Source organism: Acipenser ruthenus, chromosome 5 (assembly GCF_902713425.1).
Source record: "Acipenser ruthenus chromosome 5, fAciRut3.2 maternal haplotype, whole genome shotgun sequence".
Lineage (NCBI taxonomy): Eukaryota > Metazoa > Chordata > Actinopteri > Acipenseriformes > Acipenseridae > Acipenser > Acipenser ruthenus.
Genome location: NC_081193.1, coordinates 24,610,853 through 24,632,451, shown reverse-complemented (window position 1 = coordinate 24,632,451; position 21,599 = coordinate 24,610,853). Strand labels below are relative to the sequence as shown.

Genomic DNA, 21,599 nt, shown 5'->3' with positions numbered 1-21,599 from the left:
CATAAAGCCCACGTAAGTGGCAATTATCTATGCATATTCTCTGTTCGAACATGCAGTACATTCTTGTTAAAAAATACTGTAGCGATGCCTGCAGACTCACACAGCTTTTACAGGTTCTTGAATGCAGCGGTTTATTAAGCCGGGACTTGACACTTAACAGGTAAAGCATGGTACAGCTACAGCTGGCAGCGTAGTGCTTCTCAGACTGTGAAAAAATAAGAAAAGAATGGCCAAAGCACATTTAATTGGCCATGTGCTACAGCCAACTAAGTTCTGTCTCCGGTTTCTTTCTTGGTTCTCTTAGTCCCGCTTTTCTCTGGTTCTTTTTTGCTGTTCTCTCCAATTCTCTCTCTTCTTCAGCTCTCTTTCGTCTCACACCTCATTGTTCGTCCAGCAGTCCGCTACTTATCCCCCTGTCTAGGCCACTCCCCCGGTGCACCAGCCACCAATCACATGCATACACGGCTTCCCGCTCTTGATCCCTTGATTGTTGCAACATCTTATTCCCTGATTTGTGACAACAATGTTGCAACCGTGTCCCGCTCGTGCAGCAAGCCGAGCTTCTGACTGGTGTCTCTGACGTCCCTGAGCACCTGCTGCAGTTGAACCTTTGACTCTGGGTCCCAGAACTTTCCCGAACGCAGTTACAGCAGACCCAAATAATTTGTTGTGCAAGCAACCTGTGTCGACGTGAAGATTTATCATTGCATCTTAAAACAAATGCACCAGCCCTCCCCTAAGGGAACCACATGCAACAAACTAAGCAGCTTTCCCCGCCTTTGCTTGTATCTGCTGCAACAGATCATGACAGGCACCAGAGAGCTTCCTCTCTGAACCAGTTGGGACCGGATTTATTGATTCCCTTATTAACAACAAAAAGACACTGATTAGAAGTATTATTAATATATTGAAAGATATGTCCAGATCATTAAAATTGACATGATAATGTTTCATTTCTCTCTGCCAGACGAGGGTCTTGTATGAAGCTCATATCAGGCACTTGAGGAATAGGGTGCAACAATGATTGTGTATCGCTGAATCATGCTACCTTTATTTACATCACATATTGTATCGTAATAAAGGTCTGTATCGTTTGTATTGTGATACAAGAACAAAAACACAACAGAGATTGTAATCATGTAATCATTTATTCAATTTTCGGTTCCAGCCACATTCCCCACGTGTTATGACAGGGAGAAATGTAACCCCCCCTCTGTCAACCTAATATACACAATATACACATGTCATCCCGGCAGGGCTTTCGTTCTGCACAGCATCATACAAGTATCCAATCTTGACCATTACATGTATCGTGATACATATCGTATTGTGACATTTACTATATTGTTACACCCCTATTGAATCATCAGATACCTTCTGGACGAACCCCCAGTTTGTGCTCAAGCTGGAGGAGGTGGACGATGACCCCGATGATGGGGAGGATGGCTGCACCTTCCTGGTGGGTCTGATACAGAAGAACCGCAGGAGGCAGAGGAAGATGGGAGAGGACATGCACACCATCGGCTTCGCCATCTACGAGGTACATGTATTGTGCTAACTCTGTACCTCAAGCAGGTTGCATGCCTGGAAGGGGCTTCTATAGAGCAGCTCAATTAGAAAGCAAGATGTTACCAAAAATGTTAAGGCCTGTGAATGCTCTTGAAAGGAGTCTGTGTGGTCCAGTGGTTAAAGAAAAGGGCTTGTAACCTGAAGGTCCCCGGTTCAAATCCCACCTCAGCCACTGACTCATTGTGTGACCCTGAGCAAGTCACTTAACCTGCTTGTGCTCCGTCTTTCGGGTGAGACGTAATTGTAAGTGACTCTGCAGCTGATGCATAGTTTACACACCCTAGACTCTGTAAGTCGCCTTGGATAAAGGCATCAGCTAAATTAACAAATAACAAGTAATTTCCTTTGTCTTTCTCTTCCAGATTCCACAGCAGGTATGCAGACTGGCTGGGAGGGAGTGCTTCTCACTCAGATAGGAGCAACAGGGTATCCCCATGATGAAAAAGCAGAGGCAGTCTGTATGACTAGGGCTTTATTAGTATGGCCCTCAACCTTTCTGTGAATCTGCATGGTTCACAAAGTAGTCTTCATTTGTAGACTATTCTTAATGAAATGCCAGTCTTGGACACAGAAGCACCCACATTTCTGCACGTGCAACTTGTATTAAATAAAGTGTAAATGGCATACTATTTCATATATACGAGGCATGTTTTTCTGATCACAATGAAGGTTTTTTTTATTTATTTTTTGCCCGACAGTTCCATGGTCAAAGGGATGTTCACTTGGATAAGAACTTCTTCCTGACTCACGCCCAGACTGCCAGGTCCGAGACCTTCGTCAACCTGCGGGAGGTGTGCAGCCGCTTCAAGCTGCCTCCCGGGGAGTACCTCGTGGTGCCCTCCACCTTCGAGCCACACAAAAACGGAGACTTCTGCCTGCGCGTCTTCGCAGAGAAACAGGCCGACACGCAGTAAGTACCGCGGTCCTGAGAAACGTAGGGCAGTCACAGTTTGATAAAGCCTGGGTCATGTAATCTGTCATCACTTAACAAGCAATTTGGGAAATTACAGAACATTTATAGACACCTTGTCAAAACTAATCTGTCATCCATTAGTATGTTTATTTTAAAACCACTGAAAAGATCCAGTTCTCCCCCTGTATAGCTCATTAACCCGTTCCACACTTTGTATGTAGGACCAGTATTATGAACTGTAATTATTTCATTTTAGCCGTTTTTTTATTTTATTTATTTGATCCGAAAGTCTGCGTTATTCCTTTTTGTTCTCATGTCTTTCTTTAACTACAAAGGCATTTTTTTGTTTTGCTTCCAGGTTGTGTGAAGATCCCGTTGATGCCGTCCTTGAGCAGGTTCATTTTGTTTTGCTCTCACTCACCAGATTGTTTTTCTTTTTTTCTATTTCCTCCATGTTGTAAGTCTGTTGCTTTACAGTAGCTCCATGCATACAGATACAGTAAAAAAAAAAGAAGCTTATTTTGAACTCAAGCTAGTACCATGTTGGTGTCATGAAGGTGTGCTCTGGGCTGGCCTAGGGGAGCTGAAGAAATCCTCCACAATAATCACCATCTGTAGTGGCTACTGCTTCCAACTTTTACTTATAATCAGTGTACATATAATGATAAAAAAATATACCATTAGCTTAAATCAGTTTGCTTTTTTGTGTCTCTTTTCCCCAGCATCAGTGCTGTTCTTGTGTTATAGCTCAGCATATTATCACTAAAGCACTAATATGTTATTTATTCTCTTTTATTTCTATTTTTTTAACCAGGGTTTGGTTTCTGAGGACCAAATAGATGCAAGTTTCAAGAACTTGTTTGTCAGACTTGCAGGGGAGGTGGGTGTAACCAATGCTGGACATATTGGGTCAATTGCAACAAACTAAAAGGAGCGTACTAACTGGGGATTATTATTATTTGTTTATTTAGCAGACGCCTTTATCCAAGGCAACTTACAGAGACTAGGGTGTGTGAACTATGCATCAGCTGCAGAGTCACTTACAACTACATCTCACCCGAAAGACAGAGCACAAGGAGGTTAAGTGACTTGCTCAGGGTCACACAATGAGTCAGTGGCTGAGGTGGGATTTGAACCGGGGACCTCCTGGTTACAAGCCCCTTTTCTTTAACCACTGGACCACACAGCCTCCTATGATGATCCCGTGGTTAGTGTGGAGGACGGTACTAAACTAGTACGCAAATGAATACCAATTACAACAAACTAAGCAGCTCAAGATAGACCCCAGCTGTGTATTAAAAATGTTCTCAAGTGCAACGAACCCAAAGTAACTGCTGTTGCCCTCTAGAGCAGTGTTCTTAAACTGGAGGTCAGCGGACTATATCCGGGGGGTGGGGTTGAGGGCGAGGGGGGCGTTAGAAGGTTTAGGATTTTTAATTTATTTATATAGTTTTAATTACAGCGCACATCTTAAGCTAGGCTATACTGTATAACAGGTGGATAAGTTTGTTGGGCTTTATTGTCTATTTTGATTGGATTGCTAATAATACTTCCACCAATCATGCATTTAGTTAGTTATGCACTTTTCCTTACTGCCCCTGATCACTTGTTGCATTTTTTATTCACAGGACAATGAGATTTCTGCCTCAGAACTGAAAACTATTTTAAATAATGTGGTGTCAAAACGTAAGTGTTTTTCTTTTTTCATTTTGTCGTTGTTCCACAAAAGGCACAACATTAAATTCAGAATATAGCCTCATAGAAGACATGTGAAGTATTTAAACATATTTTATTTGTATAAACAGCCTTTTTTCCATGTTATGCATCACACAAGGTGGCTTGTGGTCTTTGATTTCCTCATTCCAAACAGCCAGTGTGTGACTGTGTCCTCTGAACGTGTGTTTGCTCCACCAGCTCTATCAGAGATGAAAGAGCAAAGCTGCATACAGCTTTATGAAATGAAGAATCAAAGACAGTACTTCAGCAGTCAGTCGACGGTTAAACCACACTTTTTCTTTATTATTTATCTTGTTTTTCAGGCTCTGACATTAAAACAGATGGTTTCAGTCTGGAAACTTGCAGAATCATGGTCAACCTCATGGACGTATCCTATATTTCTTTAAGAATAATTTTTTTTTTTTTTGCTTAATGCAGTATCCCAGACTATATGATTAAGCATCAGTCATGCTTTATATACATGTCAGTACAATAGTATTTGCTGCTGCTGTTATAAACAAAACCCCAGTACAATTAAAGGTATTTGTATACCCCATGGGAGATGAATATCACAACAAACAGATATCCAGCAGACCTGTCAAATCTCCCTGGACAACTACCGGGACAGATTTTCTCCCATATTTTGCTAAAACCTCTACTGTTAAACTGCTTTGTCAGCAAACCTTCATTTTCTGCAAAAGTCATGTACAGTCTGTGGCAGGAGCACCCCCAGAAATCGTTCACATAATACGCACAACTGAAGCACACCAACATGCCTTCTTATGCCGATAACGACTCTGCATCACCATGCTGGAAAGTGTTTCAGCCAATCAGAGTGCTGCATTTTTGTTCTTTCCTGAGTTTCACAGCACCTACACTGTCACATTAGAAAACTGCAATCAAATTGCATCACTGTTTCCCTTTCTAAAAATAAATAAACACAGCGCAGTGCCATCGAGATAAAACAGCAACTACAGTCACAGCCAAATAGTCCACATAAAAGCTACAAATAAATCTATTTGAAATAGAGATTTAAACTAGGGGAAAAACTAGCTCACAAATCTGTATGCTGGTTCCATTTCTAATCATTTGACTCTCAATCATTACAAATAATCATTACTCATCCCCTAAGCATGGCGTATAAACATAAACCTTTTTTTTATGTTACACATAACAAAACAGGCAGTTAAAAAAATAAAACATCAATAACAATAATATAAGGAATAAACTCTCGTGGCAAGATAAATGACAAGACCAAAGGTGGAGGATCCATGTCACCAGAAGCCTGTGGTACAATTACAGGCTTTTTATTGCACACCATGGTGTACTTTATGTGTTATAATTAGTTGTAGCCGTTTACAATAGCTTACTGACCATTTCCCTTCCCTTGTTTTTTTAATGCATTTGTTTTGTCACTAAACTTTGTTTTGTTTTTGTGAAGTCCGTTTGGTTACCGTATTAAATAGAACTTTTATATTTGTGTTGTGTTAAATACCTGTCGATGCTTCCCAGTATTCCGTAATGTTGTCGAGTTGCTCTGCTGGTATTTCATGGATTTTCCTGTTTTCTCCATTTTCTTCCAGTTACGCTTTTAGTAAATGTCTTTTTTCTTATGGCAGCATTTTCCTGATTTTCAACAAACACGTCTCTGTTTTCATCAGTAACATTTTGAAATCTGTTCCTCATTTTCATTAAACTGCCAGTTTGTATGCTGTGGTGAAGTCAGTTAAGATGCCCACGTGACCTGTACATAATTAAACAATAAGGACCGACAGGCAGGGCGTGCCTCGGCTGGGAGAGTTGAAGGCCTGAGGCGTAAGCCAAGGCGTTAACGGCCAGGAAATTCCTTACCTGTCGGTCATTATTGCTGTTATAAACCGTCTTGATAGTTTTAACAGCAATAACATTAAGATTTATAACCTTTTATTTATTTTTTTCTAAATGCTCGTGCTCATCCCGTGCCTCTGCAGCAGTTCTTCGACGGACAAATTCCTCCTTTGAACAGCAAATATAACTATTTTTTCTTAACAAACAGACCAAACATTAAAAAATCTAAATACAGACTATTTTTTATTTATTTAAGGCCAGGAAAACATTTAAGACCGTTGTGTTTCGTCTGCTTTTTTGAAAAGAAAAGTTACAGTTTTAAATAGGGTAAATATAACAAACTGATTCTGTAACTAACAATATTATTAAACAAATTAAATTATTCTTAAAAGAAAGTAATTAAATTAGTAATTTAAATATCTGAGTTATTCATTTTGTAAAGTTCATATTTTGTTAAGTTTATTAATAATTTATAAATAAGTTGAATTGCGTGTTTCCTGTGAAAGTGCGTCCGGGGGGAGCGACCCCTGTAGGCTGGCCGGGCGTCTGCGGGCTTGCCTGTAAGCTGCCCAGAGCTGCGTTGTCCTCCGACGCTGTAGCTCTGAGGTGGCTGCACGGTGAGTCTGCAGACTGTAAAGAAGCGGGCGGCTGACAGCACACGCTTCGGAGGACAGCGTGTGTTCATCTTCGCCCCTCCCTAGTCAGCGCAGGGGTGGTAGCGGTGAGCTGAGGCATTTCAAATTGGGGAGAAAATAATAAAAACTAATTGGCAACGACTAAATTTAAAAAAAAAAAGAATCTTGTAGTTAATGGTGACCTCCTTGGCTCTAGAGTTCCTCCGGTGTGGTAAACAATGTGTTGCAGTTCTAGCAGAGCAGGTTACCCTTAACACAACCACAGGACAATGGAAACGGCAAACTTGGAATGGCGGAATTTGCAACTCTATGGAAAAAAGTTCAGAAATATCTGGTAAGAATTACAAACAGCAACGAGTTCAGATTTGTACTTTTTTATTTTGGGAGGTTTCCTATACTGTATTTAGTCCATTGTAACATACGGTTGTGTAACAGGATGGAGGCAGGGCAAGAATTTACCACGAACACCACAAGCAGTGTCCTAACTACTGCACAACAGAGCCAGACTCATGGTGCAAAAAGCAGTTTTAGAGCTTTTAACTGCATGTCACCAGCAGTACTTCTAGCTTTAGAAGAAATTGCATAAATAATACACAGTTTAAAGTAAAGAGATTATATTTGTGTTTAATAAGACATAAAGTATTTAAAGACAGCATTTTCTGAGCATTACGATGTTTTTCTTTTCAGTCTGAAACTGCAAGAATACCGTCAACGAATCTATATTAATGTAATAACATTCATTTCACAGTTTTAATTTTTTTTTTTCTAGAAAATATACAAGGATAACGATCTAGACCAGTCTGGCACCATGGGCACCCATGAAATGCGAGCAGCACTGAAATCAGCAGGTAATTCTTATGGGGGACGGGCTTATTCCATTTCATACAGCCTTTTGGATTGTGGGTTAGGTTATAGATCATCACCATAAAAGTATATATTGCTTAGGGTTACCAGACATCCCATGGAAAACTGGGATTGTCGTGGGACTTCAGCCTTAATTTTTTGTCCCGGTCGGAAACAGTAAAATTGTTAAGTCGGCACAGTTTTGCAATTTTACTCCCTTTTTTTTGTAAAAAAAACTGTAATGGTGTGCTCAGCAAATTAACAGCAGAGTAATTTATTAGGTTATGTTAGCGCCATTCCAAAATACAATAAACAATCTTATGGATTATTTGTTTCATAATTCTGATTGTGTGTATATCACATTTTTAAATGGTAATCGCTGATGTATTTTTTCTAATCTGACTTTTTGTACATTTAAAATATTTTGATTAGATGATAATAGAAAGAAAACAATGAGTTGTTATGATCTGCAATAAATACACCCGATTTTTAATTTTAAGTTATGATTGTGTTATTCTATACTGTTATTTTAACGGCTTTAAAGTTGCCACAGTGTCAGTGAATTGAAGGGGGAAAAAAGTCCCTGCTTTTCATTCTGAAAATCTAACCCTAATATTGCTTAGTATTTTTAGCCCTTTTTAAAAACAGGTAATCTTAATGACGGTAAATCTAAACACACTGCACCTTGCTTTTTATAGGTTTGTTTAAAAAAACAAAGTGAATGTGGATGATGGTTTACTTGGATTTGATTTACACAAATTGAATGGCTGGTTTACTGTGATAAACCCTTTGTCTGTGTCTCAGTAGTTGCCAAGTGGGAGATGTTTAATGCCACACCTTGGAAACCCAAGTGTTTTACATGCATTCCTGAGCTGAATATGGTTTAAGACAACAGTGGAGCTAACTTTCTTCTTTTGACCAGGTTTCAGTCTGAACAACAACATTCACCAGGTTATCGTTGCCCGTTACGCTGATCCCGACATGACCATCGACTTTGATAACTTTGTTGCCTGCCTGATGCGTCTGGAAAGCATGTTCAGTAAGCACTTTGCAGTATACTCAAGCATTCAGTTCATTTCATTCTGAGGTCCGTTGAACTGTAAGTGGCTGAGGCACGCAGAGCAACCTTTTTGGATAATGCCTTCACCAGGGTTGTATTTTCAGTTATTTAACCAGAGGAGCTTCAGCTAAGAAATCCTTAGGTTATTTTGGGCAGTTTGAGCATAATCAATTTGCTGTAGAAACAAAGTGTACTCGGATCACCACACAGACAAAATCTAGCTTTAGAAATGACACCAGGGGGCTCCCTGCGTGGTTTACCAAGTAAAAGCAGGGCTGCCTAGTGTGCAGGGTGAGTTGTGCAGCCAGGGGAGTGTCAGGGTGCCATTCTTTGTTGCAGATTCCACAGGCAGCGTCGCACTGGCTCTGGCGCTTATGCAGGTTAGGAAAACCGTGTGAGCAGGGTCTGAGGACATCCACTGACCTTCAGTTCTCCTGAGCTGTGGTTGGGAGTTGCTGCGATGAGGGAAACATAATTGGACATTCTAATTTGGGAAGAAAACCAGGGATGAGAGAAGGAAAAAAAAATGACACAAGTTACTTCTAGTCTGCCACGGGGCAGTGATTTCAGTACTTACAGTTATACAATACGTATTCTACCATGCCTCATTATTCAATCTGTTTGTGGCAATGGAAACCTTTAATGTTAATGGCCAGTGTATAGAAAGTGTGGTAAACCAAGGGATTGTTATGTTTTTGTGTTTGTTTTTTAGGAATCTTTAAAAAGGTGGACAGTGCAAACACTGGGTTCATGGAGCTCAACTATTTCCAGGTGAGCCACCCTTTGATTTATATTGGATTGGTTTCCCTTCACACATGTTCTTGCCATCTAATGGGTTACACAGGAAATGCAGCTGTTAAAATTGCATTGTACAAATGTAAAGTGTACTGTTTTTTGCTAAAAGGCCAATCAGAAGGCAACATATTTGCATTGGTTCTATAATAACCAGACATCTAAAAGCCAATAGTTCACTATTAGAAGATCAAAATAATAATTCACTATAGTTGAATAAAAGGCCAATTTTTCCTTTAAATTCAGTGCCCGAGATCACTGTTAATAATAGCTTTGCTGTCCGACAGTTTCAACACCATCCACCCTGTACAGCTCAAGATTACCAGGAGTGGTACCCTGTTTTTGGAACACAATGCAAAGTTCAGGATCTCTTATAGCAGTCAGTTAAATCGAGATGTCTTAACATCCTACTGTTTCTTTTTTTCTCGCAATCACTCTGACTTCACAAAATAACAACTTTTTCAATGTTCTCTATTCCTAACACTTTGCGGTTGTTCTTTTTCTGTTTTCCCTCACAGTGGCTGTCTTTCGTCATGATATAACCATTCAGAGGATTTAACAGGAGTTACAAAGCAAGAGGAACGCAGAAGACAATATTAAAATTTATAGAAAAGTTTAGATTTTCCACAGTATGTAGCCATTATTTTCGATGTTTCATTATACAGTATGTTGGGAAGAAAGAGAGATTGCCGATTGCATTGGTTGTGGTTTGCTGTGCCTTTTTATATCATGATGGGTCATGGTAATAAATATTATTATCACTTCTAAATTATGAGCTGCCTTCTGTCTTTTTTAATTTATTTATTTTTTACATTGGTAAATATACTGTTTTCAGTAATCAGTTATTCTGAGGTGGTAATGCTTTCTGAATACGTATATTTCTATTTTTGTTCCTAAAATTGTAAAATACCTGGTGTCTGTCTGTCAGTTCAAAAAAATGATATACTCATTATAGACTGTATTGTATTATATTGTCCCAGTTTATCAGAACAGAAACTTTCACTTCCTTCTATAGTTGAGTTCAAATTCTTTCCCCATGTGAACATCGGCTTCTGAAACAATGTCACATCCCTTTGGCCTGTATGATAGTTGGAATATGGACAATTTTCCTTTTTTACAAAGGGACAAGTCTGCAACTGGGACTGGAGTCAAAACACTCACTACATTGCTGGTCAGTTGCTATAATGTCTAAATTGTGGGGTTTGATTGGTTTTGAGACTAAAACCTGCATAGTGGACCCGTACCCATAGTGACATCTCAGCGTCCAGACCAGACAAGGGGGCTTGATGTATGTGTAACAGGCAGTACCTGAGCTGTGTGATACACTGCGCCTGCTGATGATGCTTACCATCACAAGTGAGATATGGAATTTGGCAGTGTGGGTCAAAACAACTTTGAACTTTTGGAAGCTTGAACGTGGGTGATCATTTGTAAGCAGAGTGGATTTATCTTTCTTTGTGTGCTTTACCGTGAAAGTGATAGGTGTTATATGAAATTAGACACTGTATAGATAGATGTTGATTTTTTTTTTAAATTGAAAAAAGGATATGATCCTCCAACTTTAGTTTCATCGGACTCATCACTATTTACAACGTGAACAATAGTGAATGAAACCGACTTGCAACATGGAGATGTGGATTTTAAATGCGTTTCAGAATACACGTCAGTGATTTCTATTTTCATAACAAGTTATGTCGTGAGAGGACCGACAACGTTTTACACACGTGATAGTTTTTTTTTTTTTTCTAGTCGTTTAACATTTTCAAAAGTATTGGAAAAATTCAGCAGAAAGAATGGTTCAATACAAAGCATCACAAGATTAAGAATCTTTTGCAAACGCTATGCTGGCTCTTTAATTACGTCAATTACACTGTAGTGCCCGTGCCTTTGTTTTCGCCCCACCCCACGCGCTGGGATGGGCTCATTGCATTGCTGCAGACAGGTCATCGCGTCCATAACTGTTTCACTGTACATCTTGTCCAGAAAACCCGACTTCCTCCACCTGGAAAAAGAAAGACCGCAGCGTAAAACGTCATTATAAACAGCTGAATTGGAATCGTTTCTACGCAGTAAGATTTATTCCCAAACCTAGTAGTAAACAGCGCCTGCCAATTCTATTTTTTGTTATTATTTAGTTCGGGTAACAGTAAGTGATGTATGGTGCATATATCATCTGTGTTGCATGAGCAAAGACACACAATTGTTTGTTTATTTATTTTTTAAGTGACATAAGCTGTAAGTATATAATGCATGTAAATGATCGATTCAATATGCTTATAATATTTAGGATTAGTGATTTATTTTTCTTGTAATGGATGTTTGTTTGTTATCTACCTGCACTGCAGTGTTTAACAAGTTATCAGATTATATGGCCTAATAGTTGACGTCAGATCACTGTATATTTCTAGTTTTAAATATTATTATAATAAACACTTTGTTTATACAATTCATTCAATGGTTTCTGAAGCAGTTGAGTTTTATTATTGAGTTTAACCTAGAGACTCGTTTGAGTAATCTCGTCATACCCTGTTAATTATGCATTAGTCAGTGCAATCAACCGGGAGGCTGTTTCAGGCAATGGAAATTGGTTAATATAAAAGGAAAATATGATAAGAGTGTATACACTGCAGAACTTCTGGGCGCCTGTGTGTAATTTAGGAAACGTTACGCTACGTACTGATATAACTATGCCAAGATAATGCGGTGTGTGTGCGCAGAGCGATTGAGAATAGAAATGTTAAAACCTGGTCATATCTAAAAGGTTTTTTTTCCCCCTCTATTTGCAAGGAGACATTTATCTAACACAAATATTCAAAGTTAATAGTTCTGTCCACTCTGTATTTCTGCAGTTTTCTATTTTAAATTACACACAATGTAGGTTTGTTTCTAATTAAACATTTAATTTAAGAAATATATATTTTGGACCCTGACACTTGCAAAACAACAGCTTGGCTGCTCTTTTTAAACAAATAAAGCATAAAATGCACACTGTGTGTATGTGCGCAGTAACCTTTTTGAGAGGTTTAAAAATACAGTACACATCTACAGTAGTTGCACTGGGGTATTGTAATACAATTATTGAACAGTGAGCCAAAATAAATAGGAGGATTTCCAGATAATGGGCCAGATTATCTGTACATTCTCAGTGCTGCATGCCTTTCCTCTCTAATAAAAGAAAATCTGTACTGTGTTTCTGCAGTGTGATGCATGCCGGAGGCCCCCATATCTCCTGTCTGTGTCTCACAGTTAAGCATTATTGCATCTTGATTATTGGTGTGGAACCAATGGGCCAGTTGCAGTGGTTAGAGATGAACTTAATATCCCAGAGGAGGTTTGAGTTTAAAATCTTGCCACAGCCCCTGGCTTAACAGTGTGATTTATGGACATGCTCATCTCTAAAACCAATTGGCAACATGGCCTTAAAAGGAGAAATGGGGTCAGTTGGTCTGCCTTAGGTAAACCAGGTTATCATATACTGGGTAACATGTGCTAAAAAAAAGGCTCTTAGCAAGTTCCGTCACAGTTGGATTCCCTGTCAACTCTATCCCTGTTTCCAGGGATATGCATCACAGAAGCCACAAAAGTACCGGAAAACAGGATTTTTTTTTTTAAATATATATAAACGTGTGTCCACAGAGATCCTTCCCCAGCAGATTGATACCCTAAAAAATAACCAGTCTAGTGATTTGAAAAAAAAAAATGTAAAAGTTTATTTCGTTAATGTTTACAATTACTTTGGAATAAAAAAAGAAAAAAGAGGTGACATTGGAGTCTTTGTTAAATGGTAGATTACGACAATAAAATACAATCCTGAGTAAATCAAGCTTTGCTGAACTATAGGCTACTGACAATGTATCTTGATACAATGAAGCTACAGAAGAGTCTCAAGTAAATTGTAATTAACGTTGGCACATGGATGCCAGCTTACAGTAGGTCACAGAGAGGGCAGGTGCTGCTTTTCAAACACAGAAGCCAGGTAGTAAAACTTTATTTTATCAGAAAATTAGTAATCATCCTTTTCTTGACGAGTTGTAATTGCCTCAAAGATTTATTGAATTAATTCACCAGATAAAGCCTCCTCTAATAGGTACACTTAACCTCCTGTGCTCCGTCTTTTGGGTGAGATGTAATTGTAAGTGACTGCAGCTGATGCATAGTTCATACACCCTAGTCTCTGTAAGTCGCCATGGATAAAGGCGTCTGCTAAATAAACAAATAATAATAATAAAAATGAAAGAACTTTTAAACAGAAAAACTGTAAATAGTTATGATATTGACAGCTACCCGCAGAGACATTGGTACATCTACAGCACTGATTTTCACGTCGTGAATGGGAGATTTTCAAAAGAAAACGTTTCAAAGCTTGTATTTGTCTATTTCTAATACCATTATTTATACTGTGTACTGTTTTGCTTGTTAACTTTGTTAATCTGAAATAGTTACACTGGAAAATAACTATTTTGATGCAATATGTAAAAACGCAAATTTTGAGATGGTATGCTTTTTACAAATGCGCATTCCTTTAAGGCTAGCGTGACTTCTGCATCTCATTAAATGGTCACACAACTTAGTTGTGTTAGCAGAGTATCCCAAACATTACTTTCTTTACTTTTCTTTCTTGCCGTCTTACCTTAGAAAATAATTGCCAGACATCAGAAGGCATTGTAGCTCGGTCATACAGTATTTGTAATTCTAGCACAACGCTCTTAACTTGCTCTGTTACTTTGAAGACTCCTGCACAGATGCAATGCCATCAGTAAACACTCACAGGGGGGAGAAGGTGAGCTCAATCGCATGCAGATTCAGTGAGTCAGGCCTGAGGGGAGCAGAGAAGCTCTGCAGCTTAATGCAAAAAGTAATTGCAGATTCCAAATTTAATACAAAAATAAAAGCTTTCCTTTGCTTAAACCCTTTACACAAAAACGATGCACAGGCTTGACTATAGATAGTCAAACGATGCGATGCATCGCCTCAGCCTTACTGTCAGCCCCACCTACTCCGTGTGTGTAGAGTAGGTGGGGTCGTCGTCTTCTTCTTCTGGTTAATATATAGGGCGCATTCCATCTATTATTTTTAGATGATTTGCGCCGTCTATCTGTAGTCCTTTGTCTGTCTTTGTTTTACTTTATTTTTCTGTCATCTTTATTTATTATGACTTCCCTTCTTTTCCTGTTTCCTTTATATATTTCGTCAGTATCCTTTCTCTATTCAGTCGCCCTTCCTCTTTCCCTTTTCCCAGCAAATTCTTTTCATTGACTTCATATACCTCCATTTCTCTCAGCCTCCTCTCCATTTTCCTTCTCTGCTCCTCATATTTCTCACACTTTAATAAATAATGTTCTACTGTTTCTGCTACTTTACATTTTTCACACTTTCCATCTTCATGTTTCCCCAGTCTTAAAAGATGTTCATTTAAAGAACTATGCCCAATCCTTAACCTATCCAACGCTCTTTCCTCTTTCCTTCCCAACTCTTTGTTCACCCAACTGTTGTTCACCTCTTTCTGGATATTGTGATAAAACCTTCCTTCTATGCTTTCATCCCATCTCTTCTGCCATTCTTTTACTATCATTTTTTTCACATAGCCTCCCATTTCCTGCGATCCCAGAGGAATCACCATATCAATTTCCTCTCTTTTTAAGCCATTTTTTTGCTGCCAGATCTACCATCTCGTTGCCCAGAATGCCAGAGTGACCAGGAATCCAAACTAAAATCACTTCGATCCCCATTATTGTACATTCCTTATATTGTTGCATTATTTCAAACATGATATCTCTTCTATTATTAAACTCCCCTTTTAATGCAATAAGAACACTTAATTAATCTGAAAATATGACCGCTTTTTCAGGCTTTATTTCAGCTATTTTAACTATTGCAAATAGTATAGCTACCATTTCTGCAACAAATACCGATAAATGGTCAGATATCCTCACTATTTTACAGATATCTAATCTGGGATATCTAAGCTTATATCTGGGATATAATATGCCATCGCCACTCTTCCTGTTTTTGGATCCTTGGATCCATCTGTATGTATGCATAGTGCCTCCATACTTTTCTCCTCTACAAAAGCTTGACTCTTTCTTTTCAGTTCCATTTTTTCCCCTCCTTTCTTCACTTGCTCACTCAATTTTATACAACAGTTTGGTTTTTCCATCATCCATTCCGGAAACACATTCATATTAACATTCTTTACCAACTTCAGATTTTCCATTCCCAATTCCTTTATCCATTTTTGCATCCAATACCCCAACGTGCCCCCATTTGTTTCCCACCTCTTCTTTTTATAATGATTAATCCACCTATCTTCCATGCTTTTTCGAGGAGGAAATTCTGAATGCATAGAGTTAGCCTTTATCCAATATTTTATACTTAACCATTTCCTCCTTAGTTACAATGGCATCTCATTTACTAAAACATGCATAGCATTTATTGGAGCAGATTTCATAGCTCCTATACATACCCTTATTGCTTTAGCTTGCAAATTATCCAATTTTTCCATCTTACTTTTACAAGTTCCCACTAGAATCTGACTTCCATAATCTATTACACTCCTAATTAACCCTCTGTATATCATCATCATACAAGTTTTATTTGCTCCCCAACTTGTCCCTGAAATACTTCTTAGAATATTCAATCTTCCTTAACATTTATCTATTATAGAATTTATTTGTTTTCCCCAAGTTAATTTTTTATCAAACCACACTCCCAAGTATTTAAATTCCTCCACCTCTTTAAGAATCTTATCTTGGTATAATAAATTTAACTTCTCCTGCTCTCTTCTTCTTCGTGAAAATAATAGCACCTCTGTTTTTGTTACTAATATTTTAAAGCCCCATTTATTTGACCACTTTTCCAGATTATTCATTGCCTCCTGCAATTCCCTCCTAACTATTTCAATATGTTTATTCCTTTTATAAATAACCCCATCATCAACAAACAGACCTACCGATACTTTTGATCCTACTAAAATATCCTCAGATAGATCATTTATCATTATATTAAATAGCAAAGGACTAATAACACTTCCTTGAGGAGTTCCATTTTGCATCTCAAATCTTTCAGAGAACTTCCCCTTAATTTTAACTTTAAATCCTCTTTCATTCAGAAACTCTCTGATCCACCACAAAGTCCTCCCTTTTATCCCCAATGATGCTATTTTATATATTAAACATTCTTTCCAGACCATATCATACGCTTTCTCTGTCAATAAAAACTGCCCCAACCACTTCATTCTCACTTAATGCCTCCTTGACTTCAGTAGACAATCTTACCAACTGATCAGTCGTCAATCTATTTTTACGAAAGCCACTAATCACTCAATCATTTTTTGGATTCCAGAAAATACCACATTCTCTCACACACCATCCTTTCCATAATTTTACATATAGTAGCCGTCAATGCTATTGGTCGATAAGACCCCACTTCACCCGGATCCTTTCCTGCCTTACTTATAGGAATGATGACAGCATTCGAGTAGGTGGGGTCGACAGAGTTGAAAGGTTACATTGTCATGTGATTTGAAAGGAATGATGAGGAAGCATGTTCAGTCACAGCACAGGCCAGGTAAACACATGTTCAGAGAAGCATGATAATAACTCTGTGATGGATTAACACAACACATAAGCACTCAGAATGATTGCTAACACCATGAAATAGTGATCTAACAAAAAAAGGATCCCTGTTTATTTTTGGCCACGTTTTTTCTGACTACCATATGCTGCACTTCTATACTATAAACATTTGAAGCAGTATTAACTTGGTTTAGAATCTAAGTGGACAGCCAACTACAGTGCTGCTGGGCTCTGTCAATAGGTCTGAATGTAAACACACTGCAGATAGAGTCTCCCATTATGCATGTGGTATATAGACAGGAATGTTTGTGTGAGCGGACAGTGGTTGGCATAAAGAATAGCTGATTCAGGTCAGTGATTCATTAATGAAAAGAGGCATTGCAGTATGCTACCACTGCACAGAACTCTGGCTGTGCTGCACAATTAACTGAATGCACTTTTTGTTGATGTATAACAGCCCTGCCGTACCTTGTCTTAATGATAAAGTACTACTCGGCAGAAAAGGCTTTTCATTCAGGAAATGTTTCAAGTGCTGTGTTTTTCATTTAACCCTTCAGTGAAGACAATCTTGGTTGTTTCCCATTGTTCTCAATTTGAATGCCTCAGAGTCAGTAAAACATAATTTTCAAAACAAATCGGCCTGGCAGGAATAAAACAATGTCTAGATAGTGCTTCTACAGATGTCTCTGTTGTCTGTATGCAATGGCAGTTTGGCAGTCTGGCCTTGCGATTAACGTTATTTATTACAACTCTGTATTCAACCTTAAAAATGTTTTACGCCTCAGTTACTGTACACAAAAACATACTTAATAATAACAAGCCCCTTTATCCTTTTGCTTTAGATGGTTCAGTCTTTGACTTGGCTGAAGCTTGTTCGTCCTGCCACAGCATAGCAAGCCTGTCTTGCTAAGGTCTGAGCTGCTTCTGTGTTTCCTGCCCATGTTTCCACAAATCGTCAGAAAGCAATTTGAGCTTAAAAAGCATTGATGTCTGTTTTAGTGTGTTTCATTCTTAACATTTAAAATACATTTAGGGAACCGCTTTTCCAATTGTGATGAAACTTGGTAAGGGCATTCTTTTGCACAATTTATCATCCCCGGTGGGGGATGCATATCCCCAGCAACAGCGATATAGTAGAGGTGCATGTACAGCAGACCTGGGGTGAATTACAATTGTAATTGCCCAATTCGTAATTAATAGTTGAACCAAGGCACACCTAAACTTAATTGTAATTGTATGCGCATTGTATACTTGCTTCTGTCACCTAAGTTGACCTAGCTTCCTCAAAAAGCAATGTGAAACCACATAGCCGACCCACATGATAGTGGGTCGCGACAGGGATAGAGCATGCCAGTGTGAAAGGGGCGTAACATGATTACTTCCAGATATTCCAGAGGGTAACTGGAGGTGCTCCAGGCTTTCATGTGCAGTTTACATTTTGGAATGTTTCTCTGACAGCTGGGATCAACATTTACATTGAAGGAATTCTAGCACCCTCATGACACTGTAGTTATGCAGAAAAATAACCCTGGAGTGAAATAGTTTCATTCTTAGCCTTAAAATGTTTCATACATGTATTTGACCAGTGTTCTGCTGTCTGCGTTGCTGTTGGAGTTTGTTTGATTGTAATAACAGGCTGCTGTTTTGAGAAGACTTATCTTATTCTTAGGGCTGGAAGTTTTCAGGTTTTCTTTTTTATCCCTTTAAACTTATTTTGAGCCAATTCTGTTTCCTAATTAAACTCAGAAAAGGCTGTTAATTAAAAAGAAAAAGTCACTTGTTTTTACTTTCATCTCTTGACTGCGTCTGATTCTGTATATCGCTTAATTTCTGTTTCAAACAGACGTGACAGATTATGTTAATTGCTCATCACTGTTCCTAATTGCATTTCATTCTTGCAGTCGCCTAGTTTATCGCTGTGCTTTAGTTTTTTTCACTTGTTTAACAGAGTTGTCCTGACAGATTTTCTTTTCAGCATAAAATACCCATTACGGAGTGTACACTGAGAGCAAGTCCATCATTTCAAATCTCCTTGATTTGTAGCAAAGAAAAAAAAATCTTAAACCCAGTCTTTAATTAGTCGTTTTCTCTTTATTAGGATGCAGTGACAGCTTACCAACTACTAATTAACATTTAAATGGAGGTAGAGATTTGGAAAATAAAAAAAATGAAAAGTTCAAGCCCTACTTATTCTGTGAAAAGAGTTTTGTAAGCCATTTGGGGAAATAAAAGAATAGTGTTTTAAGTGATATACATACTTGACATGCTAACCCTTCTACGAGTTTACTATAGTAAAAGCATACCAAAGTGTAATAAAGCATAGTTTTAAGCAAGGTAAAGTATAGGTAAGCACTATATGGTAAAGCATATTAATAAAAATGGCAAATCAAGGTAAGCTATGGTAAATGCATAGTATTAACATGGGAAAACTGCAAAAAATACTGTGCAAAAATAGTATTAATGTTAATATATATTGACAGCAATGGCGTAGCTAGGGGGCGGTTTTAGGGGTTTGAACCTCCCCCCAAAGAATTATTCAACTACGTTGGACAATAACAAATATCAGCCATGTGCAAAAATCTCGATCCATCACCAGCACCCCCCACCCTGCAGAACAAAATCCTGGCGCTCATTCATCGCACCAGTGTCATTATCATCAAAACATCTCCATCCACCCCCAAAAACAAATCCTAGCTACGCCACTGATTCATAGATAGATAGATATGTGTGTACTGTAACATGTTATTGCAAATATATGTGAATACATGACAAGTGACTTCTGCTTTTTTTTTCAAAGCTGGAGCATTTTAGGGACCTATTTCAGGTAATAAATCCATGTGTGTTTTTTGCTTTATGTTGACAAAACGAGTGTTGTAGGAGGCTCCAAGTTCAGTAACTTGCTTGTAAAAATGTGCTCTCGAACCAGTCTAGTTCTTTAAGGAAAAAAATACTTTTAAAGAACATGCCTGCAAGCAGTAAATCCTCTTGCAGGATGCAAAGCGTATAAATCATCAGAGATATTAGTAATTTCTTATTTCATGTTTTGTGCTTCATTTTTTATGTTCTTTTGAGTTTTGAGAAACTGCATAACAATGCATTCTGCACAGCTTCTAAACACATATTCCTTTTTTTTAATGCAGTACCAGTCTTTCATGTTGTACTGTGTGTCCAACCCAGTTGTGCATTGGATCAAAATGGATACTGTATGGGGTACCACAGCATGCATTGGACAGATTACTCATCAAAATATTGTGCTCGTATTTGGAGATGGGTCAATTTTAGATTCAGGGCTAATGCCCCACTCTCAGTAGTTCTGCATTCCTAGAAAATTGATAACATTTTGATGATACCACTGGCTGGTTTAAATCATCCCCATGATTTCCTTTGCATCTGTCCCAATACTTCTTCGAAGTATGCATTCCATATTTAGGCTGAAAAGTAATTTCATGCTGTGGTTGTGCACTTTTTTGTTTAATGTAGTGGCTGAAGAAAGTGGATGAACAGCTGTGAGATTTAAAGTGTAGGGCTCATGTGTGAGAGACATGGACCTGAATTTTCCACTTTCATTTATTAAGTTGTGTTAAAGATTTCCCTTCATTAAAGCTACACATCCCAGTTTAAGGAATGTACAATGTGAAAAATATATTGTAAGAGTAAAAGAAAAAAAATGTGTAATAATACTGTAAGACATGCCTTTATGTAGGAAAAAGGGTCACATTGTCCCTACCGTTTACAGAATTGAACCTGCTGTTAAATTAGATTTTCTTGTATGCTTGAACGACTCTAGTATTTCATGGCCACCGAGAAAGGAGAGGAAAATAAATAAAATTGTTTTATGTCTGATTCCTGGGAATAGTGCCTGTGAGTCTGAAGTGTAGCTTAGTGCCGTGATCAGATTGTGAAAAGGCCACAGCTGAACAGGAGCTATTAATACCCAGTCTTTGTGACCGCCCACTTTATTTATACCGTCAGCAGCATGCTCCAGTTTGGGGGGATCTCGGCTCGCATACACAAGGACAGGCTGAAGGCAGAAGGCATGGGCACCAACGAGAGGGCTCTGAAGCTTCTCAACCAGGACTATGAGGCCCTTAAACAAGAGTGTCTGGAGAGCGGAACCCTGTTTGAGGACCCCCACTTCCCAGCCCAAGCTTCCTCGCTGGGGTTCAAGGAGCTGGGGGCCCACTCTTCCAAAACTCGCGGGGTGGTGTGGCAGAGACCCACGGTAAGATGTCTTCTTGGTATGGCTACAGATAATGTCATTTAGCTTTTTTCTTTCTAGCTCGATATTAGGGTCAACCCAAAATTAAAAATGTACATTTTTACCATGATAAAATTATGTGCAAACCATGAACATTGTTCTTAAAAGATCATTCCAGCCTTAACAACCTGTGAATAGACCTGCGTACTGTAAAGGAGTCCAGCTGGCATCCTCTAGTTTTAAATGGGTAAACCCAGCTATAGAATAGTTAAGGGCTAGCCTGGAGGAGCCTCAAGCTTGCAGCCTGTACCTGTTCCCTGTATTATTAAACTTTAACTGAAGGATTGCTTCCTATAGCTCTCTTAACTTGGTAGTCGTTGCCAATTTATTGACTTCCTTAGTTATACATCTAGGTTTGTTACAGTCTATTTTGATCAGAGTTGATTTATTCTGCAGGTCAGTTGGACAAGAG

General features: G+C 38.5%; 2 protein-coding genes across 5 annotated transcripts in view; both read left to right on the top strand.

Moving 5' to 3' along the window:
* The window catches only part of LOC117402852 (calpain-2 catalytic subunit-like), a 32,043-nt gene extending 21,916 nt beyond the window's left edge, over positions 1-10,127 (top strand). Inside the window, exons 10-21 of the mRNA XM_034004432.3 lie at positions 1,371-1,540; positions 1,932-1,943; positions 2,268-2,479; positions 2,841-2,877; positions 3,297-3,362; positions 4,111-4,168; positions 4,522-4,586; positions 6,926-6,994; positions 7,430-7,508; positions 8,426-8,542; positions 9,276-9,334; positions 9,874-10,127. Of these exons, the coding sequence (XP_033860323.1) occupies positions 1,371-1,540; positions 1,932-1,943; positions 2,268-2,479; positions 2,841-2,877; positions 3,297-3,362; positions 4,111-4,168; positions 4,522-4,586; positions 6,926-6,994; positions 7,430-7,508; positions 8,426-8,542; positions 9,276-9,334; positions 9,874-9,897 (968 nt within the window). The 3' untranslated portion in view covers positions 9,898-10,127. The remainder of the gene's footprint in view (positions 1-1,370; positions 1,541-1,931; positions 1,944-2,267; positions 2,480-2,840; positions 2,878-3,296; positions 3,363-4,110; positions 4,169-4,521; positions 4,587-6,925; positions 6,995-7,429; positions 7,509-8,425; positions 8,543-9,275; positions 9,335-9,873) is intronic.
* A 1,026-nt stretch (positions 10,128-11,153) lies between these two features.
* LOC117402957 (calpain-1 catalytic subunit-like) overlaps positions 11,154-21,599 on the top strand; it is a 29,803-nt gene continuing 19,357 nt past the window's right edge. Inside the window, exons 1-3 of one of the 4 annotated variants that reach the window (XM_034004689.3) lie at positions 11,154-11,424; positions 19,727-19,753; positions 20,902-21,151. In XM_034004689.3, coding sequence (XP_033860580.1) covers positions 20,906-21,151 — 246 coding nt within the window. In that variant the 5' untranslated portion in view covers positions 11,154-11,424; positions 19,727-19,753; positions 20,902-20,905. The remainder of the gene's footprint in view (positions 11,425-19,726; positions 19,754-20,901; positions 21,152-21,599) is intronic. The other 3 variants (XM_034004688.3, XM_034004691.3, XM_034004690.3) reach the window with 3 other exon arrangements.